The 22,832-nt window shown below is 45.5% G+C and overlaps 1 protein-coding gene across 1 annotated transcript in view; it reads left to right on the forward strand.

Annotated features, from left to right (window-relative positions):
• The window catches only part of KSR2 (kinase suppressor of ras 2), a 287,775-nt gene that overhangs the window by 223,344 nt on the left and 41,599 nt on the right, over positions 1-22,832 (forward strand). Inside the window, exons 8-14 of the mRNA XM_040986872.1 lie at positions 1,051-1,116; positions 3,981-4,107; positions 14,010-14,178; positions 17,066-17,107; positions 17,721-17,793; positions 20,642-20,690; positions 21,887-22,254. Of these exons, the coding sequence (XP_040842806.1) occupies positions 1,051-1,116; positions 3,981-4,107; positions 14,010-14,178; positions 17,066-17,107; positions 17,721-17,793; positions 20,642-20,690; positions 21,887-22,254 (894 nt within the window). The remainder of the gene's footprint in view (positions 1-1,050; positions 1,117-3,980; positions 4,108-14,009; positions 14,179-17,065; positions 17,108-17,720; positions 17,794-20,641; positions 20,691-21,886; positions 22,255-22,832) is intronic.

Consider the following 22,832-nt stretch of genomic DNA (forward strand, 5'->3'; position numbering starts at 1 on the left):
CAAGGTCCCTAGAGAACTAGCTTACTTCTGGTCTAATCCTTTTGCCTTACCCCCAGACTGGGGAGAAAGGAGGAATTGCAGACAGGGTTACAGGAGGAGATTTCAAACAGTTCATGGAGAAATGGAATTAAAGGATAATCGTTTTGGTTCCCCAAAGGCCTGAGATCCATGTTTCATAATACACATTTTGCACCAACCTGTTGAAGACCCCTTGTGTTTGCATTTTCATGAACTAGGAGGAATGCAGCTTAGAAGAAATCTATCACGTTGACTTGATACTCTACAAGGAAAAAAAAAACCCACAAGGCCACACTGCAATAATTTCCAATCTTTGTTTATCTGATGAAGTAGGCAGCTGACGGGAGAAAAGTAAGGGGCTTTTCTCAAATGCCAATATTAGGAGTCCAACCTCTTTAACTTATGCTGGCTAGAAACCTCATGCATGATATTTTATATTTGAGCCTTTAAGGAAAAATCAGTCCCTTTGGGGGCAGCTAACCCCAATTTTTTGCAAGGGTAAGTTAATTAATCTTAGCTTTCCATGTGCTGAATGAGAATGATGATAATACCCTTTCCATAGAGTTGCTAGAAAGATTGAATAGCATCATACATGTAGACAGTTTGGTACACTGGCAGGCAAATGAGCCTTCAGATAAATGGTAGATGGTTGTCAGCATGATGACTATGATGATGATAAAATCCAAAAGTGGGCACTGTTTGTGAAGCCGTTGTTACTCACTCCTGGACCACCTAGGGTAAACCTGAGAGAGTAGAACCGCAATATTTGCTTCAGGATAATTTCATGAGTTGCTAAGGACACGCTTTGATAAAACCTGCCATATCTCATCTTACACCTTTGTACCCACAGCAGCCAGAGCCTTTCATCTCACTTGACATCCATCCATCCATCTACCCATCCACCCACCCACTCATCCATCCATCCATCTATCCATCCATCCATCCATCCATCCATCTATCCATCCATCCATCCATCCATGTCTGTTCATCCATGTATTCATCCATCCATATTTCTTTTCCTCTCTCTCTCAGGTTAAAGTGCCACAATAAATGCACCAAAGAAGCCCCTCCCTGTCACCTCCTGATCATTCACCGAGGAGGTAAGTATTTAATTCTTGCTGTGCCAGGGGTAGCAAAGGGCTGGAAATGATTGCAGGCCATCCAAGACACTAATCCCATCCAGCATGATTGCGAATGCTCCCTGATTCCTGATATTGGCCTGTCTCATTTCTTTCTCTCTCACACCTTATTCCTGACATCTCTCCTCGTGCACCCCCTCCACCCTCTTTTTCCCTGTTGGTGTCTTCTCTACTGGTCTCCCCCAGAACCCTGTTCTCTCATCCTTGTCTCCTCCTACTCTTCTCTTTGCCCAAACCACACTGTTTTTCCTTCTCACTTACAGAGCTCTGACTGTTTTCTATGCATGTTTCCCAAGATTAAGCTGACGGACCCTGCATAAGTGGGGATAGGCAGAGTTCTGGTTCAAGTCTGTTGGTTTGAGGTGTCATCCCCCTGATGCCTTGGACATGTCTGAGTCTCCCTGCAGCTGCCTCTGCAGCTGGGGAATTCATATCAGCCTCCCTATCGGCCAAGCAAGGACAGTATAGCCAGAAGGTTTTTCCCTACCTGCTCAGGACTTCATAGTGGGCACCTCCTTGAGAAGTGTTGTGGTCCAGCTTTTAACATTGTTCCTCTAATTCTTGAATGTTTGGGTTGTAAACCCTGGACATCATTTTCCATATTTTGTTTTATCTCCAAGTGGACCCTTTAGGCCTGTGCTATCAAATAGACTAGCTACTAGCCACATTTGACTATATAGAGTTGCTTAACATTAAATAAAACTATTTAATGTTACTAAATAATTAGTAACATTAAAACTAACCATATTCCAAGGGCTCAAGAGCCAGTTGGGCCTACCGCATGGGATAGTGTGGATATAGAGCATTTTCGTCACTACAGAAAGTTCTTACTGGACATCATGGTACAGTCCTTTGCTATTCAAAGTGTGGCCCATCAGCCAACAGCCTGGGTGGGGATCACCTGGGAAGTGATTGAAAATGCACAATCTCCGGCTTGACCCCAGACCTAGTGAATCTGTGTGTTTACAATATCCAGAGGGGATTGCCACATGTGTGAATGTTGAGAGGCCTTGCACACAAATGGAGGTCATATGTAAACTCACCTATGTCGTGGTTGCCCCACAAGTATCCTAATTGGAAAAAGCTGCTGAGGTATGGATGAGCAAAACAGAAAGCTCAAGCACTATTGAGAGATAGGGTCGTCACTCCAGCAAGAGTGTGGACCTGTTCTGCTAGCATCTCTGACATTTACAACAAAAGCGGAAACAGTTTTGTGTTCCATATGTGTATTTTTAAGCGGTAGCAATGTATTGCAATGTTTCAGACTCCTACTGGCTGAGTACCTACTACTCGTCTCTGGATGGAGGGCTAGAGCCAATAGAGAACAATTTTGGGAGGACAGCATCCTGCTAACCTAGGTCCAAGTCTTCCTTCTTTGTCCTCCCCTATTCCCAGTTCTTGGATAGTCGTGTTCAGGGGAATCTGGCCACAACTAGAATGAACCCAGGAGAAACTTCATAAAGTAGGCACATTGCTGCCAAAAACCCAATAAGCAGTCCCAAAGCCAATGGGCAGTTGGTTTTCCATGACTCTATATTGTTTATCTCCACAAAGAGAGAAAATTGCAAATGAGGATGGAAAAGTATTTCAGCTCCCTTCTCTAGCCTCTTCCTACCCACACCTCATCTTCTCTCAACCCTCCCTCCCCGTTCTTAATTAAGAGGCATCTGTTCCTTGAGTAGCTGTTTACACTAGGGAGACTATTTTAAAACCTGGGTGGAATCTCACTGCTTTTGAACCTTTGCCTTGGGTCAGCTTCACCAGGGAAATAGTCTCTCACCAGATGCCTCTCCATGGTGGGAGCCGGCTGGAGCCTGACTCTGGGGTACAGAGCAGACCCAGCCACTGAACAATGACCTGCTCCCAAAAGGGTCTCATTTGAAGCAGGTCTCCTGTCCACCCTCCTCCAAGGTCATTCCCACCCTGGCCAAAGGCAGCAAGTGCCCATGCAGACAAAGACATCTTCAAGTCTGCCAGCTTGTTGCTTTCCCCCCTTGTTGGTAGGAAGTTGAAAATAGCTTCAGTTTCCATGGTGATGGCAGCCCAGGCAAAGCAGAGAAAGCAAATCCCTGGGTCAGTTCAAAGCTTTGACTTCTCAGTCAACTCAACCCCTCTCATCTTTGTGATGAAACAATAAGTGTCAAGTAATAATCCTGGACAACAGGTCTACATTGGAAGTTCCCACTCCTGCCCCCTTGCTGTGGGCTCTGAAAGGGCAACAATAGGAGGGAGAGGGTCTTGGGGGACGTGACATCTGAGAGGAAGTGGTTCTTTAGGGCCAACTCTGAATCCACTTTCCCATTGGGCTCCAGAAAGGGTCCCTAGGGGCAGGTCGGAAAGATTGATCCTGGGAGTAGATCCCAGATCATTTTAGACCAGTAGTAGCATGCAACAGGTGGCTCAAGCCTGAGAAATCAGAAAAGCTGTACAAGATGACCCCCTTTAAAAGAAACTTAAAGGGCAGGGACAGGAAACCATCCCAAGCTGTCCACTGAGAAGTCTGCAATCTCTTGCATTTAAAGTGGAGTTCAATTCTGAAATGAATGACAGTATGAAATAATTAAGATATTGCACAAGAAACCTGATAGCTCCGGTTTTATTGTTGAAACTGTTGACTAGCAGGACTCATAACCTAACAATGTAAAAAATTCAGGAACCACAGAAAGTACCCCAAATCCAGTCATGGGGACACACACTGTCCCTTTTAGTGAATTCTCCGCTAATCTCAGAGATGGGTTCACTGGACAGAGGCTGAGCTGTGATCTGGCATAATCAGTGTCAACGTGATACTTAAACTCTCACCTTGTTGTCTTTTACCCCTACGGATCCAGCAAGGTTAGTCCGAACAGAGTCAGTCCCATGTGACATCAACAACCCTCTGAGGAAGCCACCCCGGTATTCAGACCTGCACATCAGCCAGACGCTCCCCAAAACCAACAAAATCAACAAGGTGAGGCCGGGCTTCCCCTGGGTCCAGACGTGTGGGGTTGGTACCTCCTGGCAAAGGGAAGGAGGGAGGCAAGGCCAGGCTTCCCCTGGGTCCAGACGTGTGGGGTTGGTTCCTCCTGGCAAAGGGAAGGAAGGAGGCAGGGGCTGAGCTGGGAGTGGGGCACTCCTCTGCGGCCCCTCTGAGACTGTGTGGTTAAGCTTGGCAGGCTGGCAGGAAGAGGCAGTCAAATGCACTTGCCAGAAATCTGCTTCATGGGAAGAGAGAGCACATGGCGGGAAGAACGAGTGAGTGTGTTCAGGAGCACACAAAGGACCTGGGAAGGGAAACCAGATAGGCATTTGCTTAGTGGTATGGACCTTGCCCGCTGTGCTTTATGAGATGTCTCACCATCTGCCAGGATTAGCCTTATAGATGCTTCTGAGCTTTCTGACACATCTGTTGGATAAAACCTCTTAGGATCTGTCTCTGAGCTTCTGGTGGAGATGAGGAGGAGAGGGGATATTTGTAGGGGCCCTGAGCTCTGAGCAACAGCCAGTTGGACTGGCTCCTACCCTTCGGCAGATGGTCAGCGATGGACCTCTCTGTGCAGTTTTCTTTCCACTGATGCCCAGGCAGCATGATCTTCATATCCCAGGTTTGGGCTATTAGCCAGGCTGTACCCCTGCCCCAAGGATGCTTCCAGCCCCTCACATAGGAGGAGGCACAAAGTTACACCAGGCCTTCCTCCGTTGTATTGAAAATGGACCAAGCGTGGATCAGCCCCAGGTCCGGATCAGTCGCCCATCTGTGTTTGGGTTCTGGATGAGTGTCATGGAGGCCACTGAGTTCTCATTGGCAAGACCCAGTCTCATGTCCCTGGATAAGCTGGAGAGAGGGTGGCTTCTCCTCAATACCTCCTCCAACACGGCAGCCGGAGTCTGAGTCATTTCACTGCCTGCTGACACACCATCCAAAGGCAGTATTGCATTTAGAAAACAGACTTTGACTACACTGATAAGGCCATGTGTAATTTGATCTCTGCGTCTTCTCTGTTTCCACTGCCTCTCCAACAAAGATCAATACGCTGTTTCCCCCCCTGTGCCGTCACTCAGAGATCTGACTGCTGAATTTCAGAGCCATTCACCTTCTGACTCTTTGTGGCATTGTGCTAGTGGTTGAGAGAATCAGTAAACCTGGCAGCCAGTGTTGGCTTCCTCTGCTTATAGCTGTAAGACTTGAGACAAGTGACTGAACTTCCTTGAGCCTCAGTTTTCCTGTTTGTAAAATGGGGGTACCATGGTTATAAAATGGGGTACTGCTATGCAGCAGACCACCCCTAATCTAATGGGGTACAGAAACTCTTCATTATTCTCTCACATCAGAGGGTCAGAGATCATGGCAGAGCACAGAGAAGATGGTTTGTCCTTGTTCTCAGACATGCCGGGACTCCACTGGGAACACACACAGCTGGCACTGGCCTCATTCAGGACAGGGATTGGCAAACTCTGGCCTGCATGCCAAATCCAGCCCACTGCCTATGTTTGTGGTGGAAGTTTTGTTGGAACACATCTATCGCCACTGTTGAGGCTCTGTTGCATTACAGAAGCAGAGTCCCCAAGGCCTACAGAGCCTAGAATATTTACTTTCAGGTTCTTCATGAAAAAATCGTGCTGACTCCTAACCTAAAGGCTCTTTCCCCCTACATGTCTGTTGCATCGAAGTCTGGGCTTTGTGGAGATGTCAATGAGGGCATCTATGTGGGAACTTGCCTTGTGGCTTGAGTTTCCTCACGTTATGGCTGCTGAGCAGTATAGTTGCTCACACCAGCTTCCTACATGGCAGCTCTTGACCCAGCGAGTGACTGAATTAGCAATGAAGGCAAAACCTTATGTTGCTCGTACTGTACTTTGCCAGTACAAATGATAATAAAATCCCAGCTTCAAGGGCAGGGGACACAGACCGCAAGTCTTGATGAGAGGAACCCAAGAGTCTAGAGATTTGGAGCTGTGCTTTTAAATGACCATGGTGGAACACCATGACCCAGTGAGTTTGGGGGAGATGAAATTGCATAATTAACATGTAAGTGCACGTGGCACAGTTCCTGGTACATAATAAATGCCCAGGAAATTGTGCTCATTATTATCAGCTTAAATCCAGTCCAAATGTCATGCTGATACCACTTCCCCTTCGGTATTTATTTGCAAAAGAGGCCGCTGGGACATCACTGTGCCTTCCTTCTGACCCTTCCTTCCCTTGGTGACATCCTGAGGGACAGGGAGTCCAGAATCACCTCCAGACCTTTCTTCCTTTACAGACACAAGGAGCCTCTCGGTGTCAGATGGGACAGAATCACAGGTCAGCTGGAGCAATGACTGTGACACTGTTGTGCTTGTCTGCCAGCAGAGGAATTTGAGGAGGGAAATAAATTAGCCTCTATATAGAAGCAACTCTGATGTGAAGGTGGACAGGCTCTATCATGACATTGGTTTGCCTCACACAGAATTTTTTTGTCAGGCAAGGATGTGGCCAGTGCAATTAATTTCTGAGACAATTTAGTCTGAACATTTCCTTTTCATTGTTCTTTGCCTCTTCTCTCTGGCTCAGCTGACCCAGTTCACAAAACTCTTTTCTTTTCCACCCACTACAGTTAGAGTGTGAATCTTGGAATCAGGAAGCCTAGGATTGCAACTCTGCTCCTTAGCTGGCTGTGTAACTATGAGCAGGTCATTTCTCAGTGTCTCTGCCTTAACTTTCTCCTCCATAAAACGGGAAGTATAATAGGACATGCTGTTGGGGTTATGGTGAGGATTAGATGTGAAATATATATAAAGGATTCCATGCAGCCATGGGTGCTGCAGGTATGGAAGTGGCTCAGTGATGAAGACAAAGAAAGAGGAAAGAAGACAGGGAAACTAAGAGAAAGAGAGAGAGGAAAAAAGATGAGGAAGGAGAGATGGAGAAAGGGGAGGAGAAAGAAGAACAGAATGCACCCAGTCCTCCTGCCCTGATGTGATCAGACAAGGCTGAGGAGGAAATAAGGTCTTGCATCCACAGAGGTGGTCCTAACCAAATCCTCACCCAGCAGTGCTGCAGCCCTAGCTGAGATGGGATCAGAGGAGTCTTAGTAAGGAGGCTGAACATTCACCACCATCTTTAACAAGACCCCTCTCCTCCCTGGAATCCATGCAGGCCACAGAGGGAAGAGTACTGAGGCATCCATGACCTCTTTCAGTAAGGATGGTATCCATATCCAAGGAACCTCATGAAGAAGCTGGATTTCTAACAAGCCATTAGTAATGAGGAAACTCTCCACTGTCCGGGAGCCAACAAAGGCTATTCTTCCTGCCTCTCCCTGTTAGTGACAAGGTAGTCCTTCCCCTTGCCCTGTTAGAGCAGTAGCCTAGGAAGCCAGCTGAAATAAAAGGTTCAAATAAACTCCAGAGTTTCGTACCATAACACCCAAGTGCCAAGTCTTCAATTTGTCATACTAATTACTTGTCATACTAAGAAACAAGAAGATCTCAAACTGAATGGGGAAAAAAAGGACTATCAATAGAAGCCAACTCTGAAATGACAGATGTTAGAATTATCTGACAACAATGTTAGGGCATTCATCATAAAACTACTTCAACAAGAAATTATGCACGTTCTTGAAGCAAATGAAATGAAAAAAAAAATAGGAAGTCCCTGCAAAGAAATAGAAAGTCTCCTCAAAGAATCAGAAGAAATGGAACCGTATGAAACTTTTACAACATACAATTAGAAAATACAATAACCGAAATAAAAACTCCGTGGATGGGCTCAGTGGCAGAATGGAAGGCGTAGTGTAAAGAATAAGGGAGCTTGAAGATAAGACAATAGAAATCATGTAGTCTGGATTACAGAAAATAGACTCAAAAGATGAGCAGAGCCCAAGGACTCTTGGAACTCTTACAAAAGATCTAACATTGGCATCATTAGAGTTCTAGAAGGTGAAGGGAGGAGAAAGAGGGTAGCACTGAAAAAGTTCTTACAGAAATACTGGTTGAAAACTTCCAAAATTTGGCAAAGACATAAATCTGCAGATTCAAGAATGGGAATAAAACCCAAACAATGTAATCCCAAAAAGTCCGTACTAAGACACATTGTACCAAAGCTGTGAAAAGGAAAGACAAAGGGAAAAAAAGAAACAGCTTTATGTCGAGGAAAAAATCAAATTACAGTGAGGAGAGAATCAAATTACAGCAGAGTCCTCATCCAAAATCTTGGGAGACCAGATGAAAATAGCACACCGTTTTTCAAATACTTAAGAAAAGTGTTTTCAGTTCATACTTTTATGCATAGTAAAAATGTCCTTCCAAAATGAAAGAGAAATCAAGACATTGTCAGATGATGAAGATAAATGAGTATTTAACAGTACAACTCCTCTCAAAGGATAAACAGCTGTGTTCTAGGTAGACAGGAGACAATAAAAGGACTTGGAAAAGCAGAAATGAAACTATGCAGAGAGTAAAAATGTGGGTAAATAATCATAATGCATTTACTTTTTCTTCAGTATTCTCCCATCCAAGTACTAACCAGGCCCGACCCTACTTAACTTCTGAGATTGGCTATGTTCAGGGTGATATGGCAATACACTTCTTCAGTATTCTAAATTAACAGTTGAAGCCAACAGCTGTAACATTGTTTTATGTGATTCTGAATGTATGCAGTGGAAATATTTAAAGCAGTTATAAAAGAGGGAGGGCAAAGGAAGGTAAGATTTCTTTATCTAGCTCACATTGGTAAAGTGTTGGTACTGGAAGAACCAACCATTTGATCCATTTGAGAATACTACAGACAAGTTGAGATGAATCTCTAAGCGCTGTTTGAACTACATAAAAGGAAAGCAGGAGATGTAAACCATAAAAGGGAGAAATTGTGAGGCCTTTAACAATACTAAGAAAGAAAAATCGCATCTTACCATCTACAGGAGTGCACTGGAACATCACAGACTTCACCATCATCAAGAGGTTCCTAGGGAAATACCACAGGCCACTCTGCATCGGTACTACAGCTGAGATGAAATGGGCCAGTCTCCTGAAAGCACAAACTGCCACATCAAATGTAGTGTAAGACAGATAGGCAGAAAAGTGTGATAACCGTGAATGAAATTGAATTAGTAATTTAAAAATTATCACACACTCCAAAACTCTCCATATAGTTTTCCTGGAAAATGGTGCCAAATGGAAAAAAGAATGAATGACAGTTGTATGCTACGTGTCCCAGAAAACAGAAACACAGACCTTCCGATTCATTATCTATTCCTGATATCACTTGATATCAAGTCAATAAATAAGTAAGCAAACAAATAAATAAAAACTACAGATGCCTATTTCTCATGCATATAAATTTTAAACTCCTTAACCAAACACTGAGGAAATCGTGTTCAGTGATATGGATGGGTGGAGCTTACTCCAGAGGTAAAACATTTATTCAATATTTGAAAAGTGATTAATGTAAACACAGCATAGTATCAAACAAAAAAGTACATAATTACATCACTCAATACAGGAAAAATTATTCAATGAAGGTCAGTAACCATTCAAGAAGAAATTCTTCAACTTGATAAACAGCATACAAAAGTGGTCCACTAGTGCCATTACAATGAAGAAAAATTACATTTTTTTTTCCTTAGAGTAGAGCTAAACTAAAATGCTCACTTGGACCATATTCACACAACATTGTTCTTGGAGTTCCCATCAGTGCAGTAGGACGAGAATAGACATTGAAAGACACACACAGAAATGAGAAAAGGAAGAAATAAAACTGCCTACGTGCAGATGACGTCAACATCTCCATAGAAAATTCCAAAGAATGTATAAAAGCAAAACAAAGCCAGACCTTACAATAGGACGAACAAGTTGGGCAATGAACATATGGAAGCCAAATTTAAAAGGTACCATTTACAATCTCTGTAAATCTGATTAAAACCATATAGGATTTGTACGCTGAAAACTTCAACAGGCTGGTGAGAGGAAACTCAAAGAAGTAGACATAGTGTTGTGGGCCAGGCCTCACTTCCACAACCTGGTAGTGTGATTTTGTTTGGAAATGGGGATTTGCACTTGTAATCAAATTCCAGTGAGATCACATTGACATTGGGTGGCCCCTTAAATACAATGTTATTTTCATTCCTTAAGAAGGGAAGAGAAGCAGAGGTACAGCAAGAGCACCGTGCAGAGACTGGAGTGCTGCAGGTGCACAGTGATGCCAAGGACCACTGGTCGCCACCAGGCTCTAGGAACAGGAAAGAGGAATTCCACCTGTGGTCCCAGAGAGCCTGAGCCATGGGTCTAAGAACCTTTTGGCTCTGAGAACTAAGAAAATAAATTTCTATTGTTTTAGACCCCTCTGGGTGTAGTACTTCCTTTACAACAGCCCTAGCAAACAGACCATTCCCGTGGGAAGATTCATCGTGATTAAGCCCAAAGTTTGCAATTCTGTGATTCTTTCAGTGATACAATGTTTATCTCAAATATCATGAAGGATATGAATGCTATATTTAGTCTTGGTCTTTACAGGCATTTTATATATGTGTATATATATGTTGTGTGTGTGTGTGTGTGTGTGTGTGTGTGTGTGTGTGTGTGTGTGTGTTTGTGTATGGGGTGTAACTGGTTAAGATGGGGTTGGGCATCTGGCCCATGGGCTGTGTAAGCTCCATGAAATCATTTGGCATGATCCTACCAAGGCAACTACAGGGGTGAGACTCAAAGCGCAGTACATCTGTAGCTAACAGATTGTTAAGTGAATGATTTAGTGTGGTCTACAAGTGATGCTACAAATATCCAAATGACCTTTGCCAGAAAAAAAAATGTTCCCCACCCCTATTAAATGTCAATACCAAAAATTGTTATACAGGTTTGACACAGATTTTTCCATAAAACTCCCAGCATGATTCTTTTCTGTAGTTAAGATTTATATAAAAGGTATTTTTTAAAAAGACACAAATGAACTAGCATAGCTTAAAACCATCTTGCAAAAATAAATAAATGAATAAAGTGAAAGGAATCAATCTATTCTGTTTTAGAACTTAGGATATAGCTACAGTCATCAAGACCAGAAATTACATTCAGATAATGAGTGAGCCAGTGAAAAGATATTCAGTAAAAGTCCAATTCAGAAACACACATCAGTTCCACAATGACTTATCACTATATTCCAATCCAGAATGTCTCCAATAAAAAATAGCCACACATGCAGAGACGCAGAGAAAAATCGCTCACTCTAATGAGGCTACTTTAAAAACTTTGTGGTAAATGGAATTCAAAGATAAGTTTATTTTTGGTGCAAAAAGTTTTGGAAATTTGTGCTTATGAGGATTCTTCAAGCATTCTTGGAAATGCATATCATGAAAAGAAGTATTATGGATTTCAAAAAAATTTTAGTTTGTTTTTTAGTTCCATTTTCCACTTGATAGATTGCTGGCATGAAATGATACAGCCCTTAGAAGAGCAGAGGTGGCAATTTCTTTAAAAGCTAAACATGTTATTTATTACAAAATGATTCAGAAATTTTACTCCTGAATATTTATCCTAGAGAAACAAAAAGTATAAGTTCACATCAAAACCTGTGCCTGTATGTTTGTAGCAGGTTCATCTGCAATAGCCAAAAAATAAGAAACAGTTTAGATGTGCTTCATTGGGTGCACAGTTAAAGAAAGTATGGCACAGTCCAGTCACACAATAGTTCGCAGCAATGAAAAAGGAACAAACCATCGAAACCTGCAGGAATTTCGATGCATCTCTAAAGATGACAAATGAAGACAGCCACTCCGCAAGATTTGCATGCGGCATGATTCCATTTATGCAGTGTTGAAATGATCAAATAGAAATGATGACTACAGATTCGTGGTGCCAGGGGTTTAAGTTTGGGGGTGTGGCGAGAAGAGGAGGAGGAGCACAGGGGTGTGGTTACAAAAGGGCAACAGGAGGGGCCTCCGTGGCAGAGGCTGCGGTCAGTGAATCTGCAATTACCTTAGAAAAATCCAGTTACAAAAACCCACAGCCAACCCTGTCACAGCAGCTGTTGGATGACCAAGTGCCTTGGTCCAAGGGAGAAGAGAGTAGACACATGGGACTTATTTAGCCTTCCCAGCAGACCCGTGTGCGGCTGTGGCCTGCACTGGAGAAGAGCTCACACACAGGTGGGCAGGCTCTGGGATGACAAGGTGGAAGGCTTTGGGCCTGGCTTTGCCTCTGGTGCTGCCCACGCTCCTTTTCAGACATCCCGTGTGGCTGCTGCTGCAGTGGCCATTGAGCCCATATAATACTTTGAGCCTCTCTTTCTGCTGCATCGTTTCAGCCACAGTCAAAGAAAAGTTCTCCACTTTTATGGGTTCCTGGACTAAGATTGGCTCCGCCTGCACAATCCTGGATGAACCCTCCTGTAGTACTGTCTGTGGCTTGGCCTGTGTCTGAAGTACATGCAGATTCTTGCATTGTGATACAGAATAGTTACAGATTCCCAGGATTAAGGTTTGGATCTCTTTGATTTGAAGAAGGGTGTTTTACCTACTACATTCAGGAGGGAAAGCAGTTTCCTTTGCTGTGGTTTTAGTAACCCCTAGTAACCACAGTCTGAAAACAGTGAATGGATATTTCCACAAATAACTTGTTCCTCAGTTTTAAATGGTACACTGTTCTGAGTAACAGGAGGAATTCTTCCTCCCACCAACCTTGTTGTTAGTCACCTAATATCCATCACCAGGGTGGATTGATTGACCCAGTATTTCAGTGCTGTGTTCAAGTAGCCCTCACATTGTTAACCTAATACCCATGGTCCCATTCTCAGTGAACAAAGCTGAGGAATGAGGCATCTTGCCCAGAATTCCAGGAAAGAAGTGGTTGTTGGATTTGAAGCCAGAATTGCCTTATTCCAGATCCTGCTGTGTTCATTTCCTGTGGTTGCCATGATAAATGAACACAAATCACATGGTTCACATGAAAACGATTTATTCCCTCATGGTCTTGGAGACCAGAAATCCAATGTCATCTGACAACATGTGGAGGCTCTGGAAAGAGAGTCAGTCCCTTGCCTCTCTGCTCCAGGTGACTCCAGCAATCCTTGGCTTCTGACTGCCTCATCCCAGCCTCTACCTAGGACAACACATGGCTTCCCGGCATGTGTGTGTGTGTATGTGTGTGTGTGTCCCTGTCTGTCCATCTGTCCACATATGCTTCCCTATCTCCTAGGATACTAATGAACGGTTGTCATGGATTTAAGTTCCACTTTTCCCAGTCTAATCTCATCTCAAGATCTTTATCTTAATCACGTCTTGAGAGACCCCGTTTCTAAAATGAGATTGGAGTCTGAGGTTCCTAGTGGACTTTCTTTGTGTGGGAGGGGAGACCCCATTTAGCCCACACCAGTGGCTCTGTTGAGTCCACCTGACCAGGGTCAAATGAGGATGCACACATGGATTCTTCCTCTCTCCCCCTTGCTGGTCCAAGGGGGCAGGGAGAGGCGGTATTGGTTGCAATTGAGATGTAGGCATGGATGCTGCAGGCTTTTTGGTCACACTCTCTGGAGCTGTCAGCCTACTGCTGCTTTAATAAAACACTCAGGGGGAAAGGTGTTAAGACTGGAAGAGTTCTCTGGGCACCTCAGCATGGGGTTTTTCAAAATCAAAGAGGCAGAGGGTGCGTGTCTGTCATCTTTGTGGTTTTCATTACATGGTAACCTTTCCCTCAGGACCCCAAGCAGGGACAGGAATTTAACTCAAAAACTGTTGTTTCCTTCTCTGGGTTGGGAGTGATGACTTAGGCAGGACTCTAGAAGGATCTCCTGGCCAGCAAAAGGATGGGAGTTGCTAAGGATCCAAAGGGTAGGACCCATCTTACTCAGCACACTTCCTGCTGTGTCTCTGCTCACTGTTGATCATTGGTGGCTTTGTTCTGCAGGACCACATCCCTGTCCCCTACCAGCCGGATTCCAGCAGCAACCCCTCTTCCACGACGTCCTCCACGCCCTCCTCGCCGGCACCTCCCCTCCCTCCCAGTGCCACGCCGCCTTCTCCCCTGCACCCCTCCCCACAGTGCACGAGGCAGCAGAAGAACTTCAACCTGCCAGGTACTTCTGTGCTTTGGGAGGTGGGTTGTGTCTCTCCAAAGGGGTGGAGACAAGCGAGGGCCTTGGGACTATGCTGGAGCTAGGTCAGGGCCAGGCCATGCATGAAGATAATGCAGGGCTTCTGCAGTCTTGCCCTGTCCACATGGGCTCAACAAACTGCTCCTCTTTCAGAACTCTCTCCTTACTCCACACAGTCGTAGTTGCATTTTATGCTAATCGTTTCATGCTTGGATCTTATTTGCTCTCTCGTTTGTCAAGTGTCTGCCTCCTCCAGCTCAGGGTCAGCTCCAGGAGGCAAGCACGTGTATGTGCTGCATTCAATCTGAGCCCAAGGTCCAGCACACTGTCTATTGCCAAAGACACCACTTAAATGTTGAATGGATAGATGGATGGATGAAGGACTTGCATTGAGTACACTGCCCAGGGCTGTGGTTTTTGTTTTTCTAAGTCATCTTGCTGACTCTCAGACTGTATTATCCATCCCTTTGGTCAACAGAGACTTACTAAGTATCGACCATGCACTAACCCTTGTATCAGGTATTAGATGCAGAGATGTGAACAAACCAGCCCCGTGGCTCCTGTGGTCATCAGCTCCTGGCATGGTAACAGAGGACCACAAACTCAGCATGGCTTAAAACAACACAAAGTTATTATCTTAAAGTTACAGAAGCTGAAAGTCCAAAATGGGATTCCCTAGGCTACAGATCAAAGTGTCAGCAGAGCGACATTTGCTATGGAGGTTCCGGGGGAACTTCCATTTCCTCTTCTTTGTGAGAGGTTGCCCACTTTCCTTTGCTTGTAGCTCCTGGTCACTCCAACCTCAGCTCCTGTGATCACACCTATGAATCTCTCTCTCTCTCTCTCTCTCTCTCTCTCTTTCTCTCTCACTCTCTGTCTGACTCTGACCCACCTAGGTGATCCAGGATCATTCTCCTCTCCCACCTCTGCCCCCCCCGGCCCACCCAGGGTCCCATACCCTTCTCTTAGACCCATGAAGTCCTTTTTGCCATGTGAGGTGACATAGGCACACTTACTGGAGATTAAGAAGAACGAGGATCATGGGAGGTATCCCATTATTTACCCACAACTGTCCCTGTTCTCGTGGAATTTATGCCTGACTGGGACAAATGTTAACAAGACAAACATGTAAAGGGCCTTGCAGAAGTTCATGAAAAATTTTATCATATGTATATATGATGGGGAAAAAAAAAACAGATATAGATGTTAAACTTTTTTCACATAAAGAAGCCTATGTTTCAATTTGATTTTTCCGTGTGCTTTTGGAAGCGCCCCAGTACATGCAAAAATAGAACCATCCACTATGATAAGAGTTATGAAGAGAAAGGGGAAAGCTACAGCAGATTCAAAGGGAGGACACAGCTGAGTCCTGAAGATGAAGGCCTAGGATTGAGGCCTGCTGTGAAAGGAGCTGTGAATGTCCCAGCGGTCCAAGAGCCGTCAACAAGGGACTTGACCCCAAAGGAAGCCTAGAGCTGCAGGGGTGAGGCCTGGCAGGAAGTGAGGTTTGATTGACAACTCCATGGAGTATAATCGAGTGTTTAGGCAGAAGATGACTGGGTCCTGCTCTCTTTCTTCTAGAAGAATGCTCTGGATGCTCTTTGGGGATGGCATAGGGCAGGAATCACGGCCCCAGAGGAGGCTGGCTGCAAGTAAACAATGTTAGAGAATTCACAGAGAAGACTGGGGAATTGCCTATATGTAGTTGTTTTCCTGAACGCAGAAATGAGTTCTTTGATTTGGCAGACAGAATGGTTCTCCCCAACCAACGCAGCCGTGTCCTCATACCAGCATCTGTGAACATGCTTTGCGGATATGGTTGGGTTACAGATCTTCAGGTGGAAAGTGTAGCTTGGAGCAAATGGGTGGTCCCCGTGTGTCATCCCCAAGGTGCAGAAGTTCAAAGACAGGAGGAGTGGTGTCAGAACTGAGGCAGAGAGCAGAGTGTAAGAGGGCTCGGTGCCTGGGCCCAGCGGCGTGGTCTAGTGGCTAAAGTCCTCGCCTTGAACATGCTGGGATCCCATATGGGCACCAGTTCTAATCCTGGCAGCCCCACTTCCCATCCAGCTCCCTGTCTGTGCCCTGGGAAAGCAGTCAAGGACAGCCCAAAGCCTTGGGACCCTGCACCCGCGTGGGAGACCCGGAGGAGATTCTTGGTTCCCGGCTTCAGATTGGCACAGCACTGGCCGTTGTGGTCAGTTGGGGAGTGAATCATTGGACAAAAGATCTTCCTTTCTGTCTCTCCTCCTCTCTGTATATCTGACTTTGTAATAAAAATAAATTTAAAAATCTTAAAAAAAAAAGAGGGCTCGGTGCTGAGATATGCAGGTGAACTGCTGTGAAAGACAGCTGGGGTTCCCTTCTGAACCCCAAGAAGGAAGCAGCCTGCCCACTCCTTGACGCCCTAAGTCTCTGTGAAAGTTGGACTTCCCCTTTGTCGGAGGACACATGTGTGTTATTTTCAACTATTACACCCATAATCGTCTGTTGTGGTAGGTACAAAGAAACTGAGTGGATGCTTGATATAAAAAAAAAATGTTAAATATAGGAAAAGCATAGAGATGTTTTTCAAAGCAACTGCAATCACCCTGCCCAAAGTGGAGATGGGGTTAGGGATGAGAAATATTAGGTTGAATTATGCCCTGACAGAAGAGTATGTTATAATGGCCGAGGATGGCTTGTACTCAGGAGGACTCGAGAGGTGAAGCGGTCTGGTTGTGGGGAGCATGAGATGTCAGAAAATGGAGCATTGACCTATGTGGACAGAGAATGGCCTGTGATGGCTGTGGGAGCCCCAGTTTGGTACCTAAAGAGACAGCTCCTGGATGCTGCTCACTCACTTTGTTGTACTCTTTCTCTCTCTTGCAAGCATCCCACTACTACAAATTCAAGCAGCAGTTCATCTTCCCAGGTGAGTATCACGAGAGCTGAAAACAGCCCCTTCTGGACAAACCCTGCCAGATGCAGGAGTTCTTGGGGTGAATGGAGAGGTGCACACAATCCAAGAACGTGGTCACGGAGCACCCCGACTCCCACCCCAGAGTGGTGGCTGAAACTAAGGGTGAGAAGTCCCCAAGGACAGTGGAGAGACCTGGGAGGGCAGCCTTCAAAGGTGGCATCGATGGACAGCAGGGAGCAGGGATCTAGAGCTCCCCGGCTGGGCAGAGATGGTCAGAAGGACTTGGATCAGGCTCTGAGAAGACAGGAAATCCAGCAGGTCATCCTCCCAAAGGAGTCTGCATAGTGGGTTCTGAGACGGCCAATCAAGGCTTCAGGCCAGTTGCCTGGGAGCTCAGGCAGCCCCTTGTCCACTCTGGTCAGGACATCATCTAGAACATTGTGTACCTGGGCAGAGTAGAGCCCAGGAAGTTGAGGAAGGAGATAGAGAGGGGATTGATCCAGACTAGGTGCCAATGACCTGGTGAAAGTTCATACATACATACTGAATCTCCTGAGAATCAGGCTTTCAGGGGTGGCTTTGAGCTGCATGTTTGTTCTCTGACTGTCTGATCTCTGCCCTTCAGATGTGGTGCCAGTGCCAGAGACGCCAACCCGGGCACCCCAGGTCATCCTGCATCCGGTGACCTCCAATCCAATGTAAGTGAGGCATGGACCTGCTTCCGCCACCCTGGGCCCTCCCATCTGCTCAGGATCACCGTTTTCTGTTTCCCTCTTGCTGGCATTGGAGGGGTGGGTAGAATGAGAATGTAGGGGCCTGAAAGGCATAAGGCACAACTCTGGCAAAGAGAAAGGACCCAGCAGCCCAGACTGGACCCAGCAGCCCAGATGGACACCCTGGGGACCAGCTCTGCTGGTGGCACTGGCCCTGTGATTTCCAGGAATCAAACTACTTCCTTGGGTTCTCCAGATCCCCCTTGATCCCCCAGACCTAGCTGAAATATCAGGAAAGGGCAGTTAGTTTATGTTACTGATTCCCTCTTAAAACCTGTAATTCAAGATTATGCTGGGAGTCAGCAAACAGCCATCAGAAAAAATGCAACCTGCCACCTGCTTATATAAATAGAGTTTTAGTGGGATACAGGCATGCCCCTGTGTGCACGCTGTACTCTGTATGGCTGCTTTTTCCATGCAGCACCAGAGTTGAGTGGTTGTCATAGAGATTGTATGGCCCACAGTGCCTGAATGAATATATTTACTGTCAGGGGAAAAAAAAAAAAACCTGTTCATCTCTGATTTATACTATTACCAAAAAAAAAAAAGAAAGAAAGAAAGAAAAAGAACAGATGATGATTTTGGAGAACTTGAACCATTCTCTAGAAAAGAAAAGGAAAAGCTCTATGAGAATGTTCAGATCTTACATGGCTGTGGTCCACAGTAAATGTATTTCTTACTTTGTACATTTTTCCTACTGTTCTAGACTCTTCCTAGACATTGTGTTTCATGACTGTAAAATGTCATGTCGATGTAGAATGATTTTCTTAGCCATTTCTCCCTTGCTGCGTCTGTCAGTGTTTCCCATATTGCACCTCCGTGAACCTCACCGTGCTGAACGTCTTCGTGTACAGCATCTTTAGGGCACAACCCCCTTTCCAAGGGGTCTCCTGCTCGTATACCCTAACTTCTTTGGCTGTGCCCAAAGTCCAGAGCATACTAGGATTTGACCCTTTTCCCAACTCTTTTTTTTTTTTTTGTTTGCCTATTTGATTTTCCCCCTGGTTCCTCTAACTGATCCAGTGTCACAGAGTTTGTTCAAGACCCAACCGGTACATCTCTGAAATCAAACAAGCAGCCGCTTGCCAGAGGGTATTGTGCTGACATGGAACTTTGTCTCATTTCTCTGCTGCATATAAGCCGGTTCCACAATTGGTGCAAGACAAACTCCAGGTTATTAACTGACAGCCGAGGAGTGCTGGTGAGAAACAGAATCAATAGCTGCTGGCGATCAGCTTAACTGTGCATGGAGTGATGGGAATTCACTCTTTGCAGAAAGGAATAATTGAATAGCCCTGGCTGCTGGAATCAACTTCTTGATGCAAAGAGAAGAGGGCAGCCGGTGCATTGCTAGGCACAAGGAGGGCCTCTCACTGCATCGCCCAGCCCAAGGCTGCCCCAGGGCATCAAACTCTCAGCCTCTCTGCTGTCACTAAACAGGTTCCTTCTGTCTTCCCCAACTGGACTAGAAATAATTGCTTAGTTCAGTGGCAAGTGACACTTTGCCAGTGAGCATTCTCTCAGTCATTCCTGTCTCTGTCCAGACCCTCCTCCAGGACGTGGATTGACTCTGCATGTGGAGTCAGGAATGGAAAGAACCCTCCAAATGAAGAGTTGGATGGGGAGAATCTGTTAATTTCTGCTGGGGAAACAGGAAGTGGGTGTGGCCCCGGTTCTTCTTGTGCTTTCAGCAACCCTGTTACTATCTCCCAGCTATGCCCCTGACTCCAGTTAAAAAATTATATATGGCCCCAAAGCACACCTCAGTGGTCACTGGACCCAGCAGAGTCCCTCAGCCAACCCCCCAGTGAATACTCAGCTGTACCATCAGCATACAGCACGCTCCAACTCACATGCTTGTAATGGAGCCCATCCCTTAATACTCACATGGTTCTCACGGGTACTCACACGGTGCCCAGTGCTTGCTTTGGCAGCGTGTATGCTAAAATTGGAACACACACAGTGCCTAGTTCATAGCCTCAGATGACAGCTGCGCTTTATGAGCTTGTGAATTCACACACCACACGCACACCTATATCTTCCAGTCCTGTGCGTGTGTTGTTATCATCCCACACATTCTGATTCCCTGTGACTGGCACGGTCCAGTTCAACTGCTGAGCTTTCAGACATATCCAAGAATTCTCTCTGCTCAGAATGTCTGCAACATTACACGTGCGTTCCCGACTTTTGACCTTCGTCCCTTTCTGCCTTTCCTCAGCACCTGCCTACTTGCTTTAATTCCTCCAATAGTAATAGAATATTCCTGACAGCCAGGGACAATGTCAGTTTCAACTCCATGTTTCTCCAAGAGCCTGGCTCTGCTCATGGCACACAATTCTAATAGAATTGCTGACTGACTAAATGAATGAGTAGTTGAATGAATGAGCAGACAAATATTAAGATCCTTCCAGAATCCAAATCTGAGTGAACTTTAGAGATCCAATGAATTTTTTCTTGGAACTCTAAGGATTCTTCTGCTCACAGTAGTTAGGCCACTGGATAATGAAGCTGCCAAATTAGTTGAAAGCAATGCAGAAAATCAAGCCCTTAAAAATCTTTTAAAAGCAATATCCTTGCATACTGCTTTTTGTTTTGTAGTGAGATGAAGGGTTATTTCAGACATGATTGTTAAGATGAAATGTGTGTTAAAGGCCTGGTGGAAAGGACTTCCCATTTTATGAATTCTTTGCACATAGCTACACTCAACACCTGGACCTACCTTGTCACCTGTGGGTCACATTTATTTTTCTTTTCTTTTTTTTTTTTTTTAAAGCTTGGAAGGAAATCCATTACTTCAAATTGAAGTGGAGCCAACTTCAGAGGTGAGAAATGGACAGCAGTGAGCCAACGTTTTCTAGGGGTTGCCCAGAACTTGGCAAAAGCCAATTGATGTCTCTGATGCCACTGAGGGCTTGGGGCGGACAGGGGACACTGCAGCCCTAGGTGATGAATGTTCAGAACTCCAGGACAATTAACCAGCAGCGGCCCCTCCCGGCGCTGAACCTAATGGGCCATTATATGGTGTGCATCACGGAAAAGCCAGTTGTGCGCAAGCTGGGGAGAGATTTGCATTTGTAGTTGAAAAATTAGCTCAAGGCAGGGTGAATGTGGAAGGTGCTGTGCCTCACTGCCTTCCTACGAACATGTGGGAGGAGGGGGAGACCTCAGGGATGCTGGGCTTGCTGGAGTGCTGTGAGTATCCTTCTCTCCACCTGCCCATGCCATTGAAAGAATAAATGAAACATTCTGTGGGTTGTGGGGGAACCCCAGGAGTCCCAACCCCTTTGCTCAGCTAATTGAAAGGAATCATCAGGGTTTCCAGAAGAAATGTAGTGCTCTCTTCTGGGACCATTGAAGGAGTTGGGAGAGGAACTTGTGCACAACCGGTGTGTCCTGCATCACAGAAGGCAGCTTGTTCAGGTGTTCTGGGGGCAGGAAGACCTGCACTCAGTTAAAAAGCTCTCAGGCCACTGTTAACATGCAGAAACCCAAATGTTAGTTCTTCTGCCTGACCTATGGACACGTACTAGCCATCCCATTTCAAGGGGTGTTCTGAGATGCGCAGTTCCTGACAAAAACCAGCAAAGTCCCAGACAGCTGGGATGGGTGGTCCCCATGGGTAGGTCCTCTAGCATTTCTGCCCTCTGAGATTGTTTCTCTCCCTTAACACAAGAGAACTGAACTACCGAGGTCTCCATATCAGCTTCTTCATTGTCTAGCACAGAGCATCCAGGAGAAACAGATATATAAGAGGACTTCTAAAAGTTCATGGAAAATAGAATCAAGAGATAAGTTTTCTTGGTGCAGAAATTTCTGGAATCCATGCATAGCTTTTTCTTGTTGGGCATTTTCTGGGAACTTTCCAGTGACTCCCTGGTCTATGTTCATATCAACCACCAATACACATACACATGAACCCAGATATTTCCATGCATGAGGAACTCAGCAGGAATCTGGGCAAAAGTGGGGCAGTATCAGCCACAGCTCTGACCTTTCCCTTCTCCTGTCTTGGCCACAGAATGAAGAGGGCCATGACGAAGCCGAGGAGTCAGAGGATGACTTCGAGGAGATGAACCTGTCTCTCCTCTCCGCCCGGAGCTTCCCGCGCAAGGCCAGCCAGACCAGCATATTCCTACAGGAGTGGGACATTCCCTTTGAGCAGCTGGAGATCGGCGAGCTCATCGGAAAAGGCCGCTTCGGGCAGGTGTACCACGGCCGTTGGCATGGCGAGGTGGCCATTCGGCTGATCGACATAGAGAGGGACAACGAAGACCAGCTCAAGGCCTTCAAACGGGAGGTGATGGCCTACAGGCAGACACGGCACGAGAACGTAGTGTTGTTCATGGGCGCCTGCATGAGCCCGCCACACCTGGCAATCATCACCAGGTCAGTGTTTGTGGGGCCAGAAAGTTCTGGCATAGTTGAGATGGACAGTCCTGGTGCCTTCACCATTCTGGTCTGTAGAAGGACTCTTCAGGAAGTTTAGAATGAGGAACTAGAAACATAATTTTAGTTTGGTGCAGAAAATTTTGGAATCCATGCATAGTATTTTTTTTTTGTAATATGCATTTCCACAGACTTTTTAAAAAATGCATGTATATATGTACGTGTGTATGTATGTATTTGTAAGGCAGAGTGGCAGAGGGAATGACAAAAAGATAGAGATCTGGTTCACTCCCTAAATGCTTACCATAGCCAAGACTAAGGTCAGGCTAAAACTGCAAGTCAGGAACTCGATCAGGTCTACCACATGGATAGCAGGGATCCGCATACTTGGACCTTTACCTGTCACCCCTCAGAATACATACTATCAGGTAATAAGATTGGAATTGGAGGAAACAGGACTTGAACATCACACCGTAGTATGACTTGTAAACATCCCAAGCGGGCTGCCCAATCCTCTCCTCAGCCATGAACTTTTGAAGACTATGCATGGATTTCAAAAACATTTTTTACACCAAAAT

This window comes from Ochotona curzoniae, unplaced genomic scaffold (genome assembly GCF_017591425.1).
Source record: "Ochotona curzoniae isolate NIBS_2020 unplaced genomic scaffold, NIBS_Ocur_1.0 contig_46, whole genome shotgun sequence".
In the NCBI taxonomy this organism is placed as follows: Eukaryota; Metazoa; Chordata; class Mammalia; order Lagomorpha; family Ochotonidae; genus Ochotona; species Ochotona curzoniae.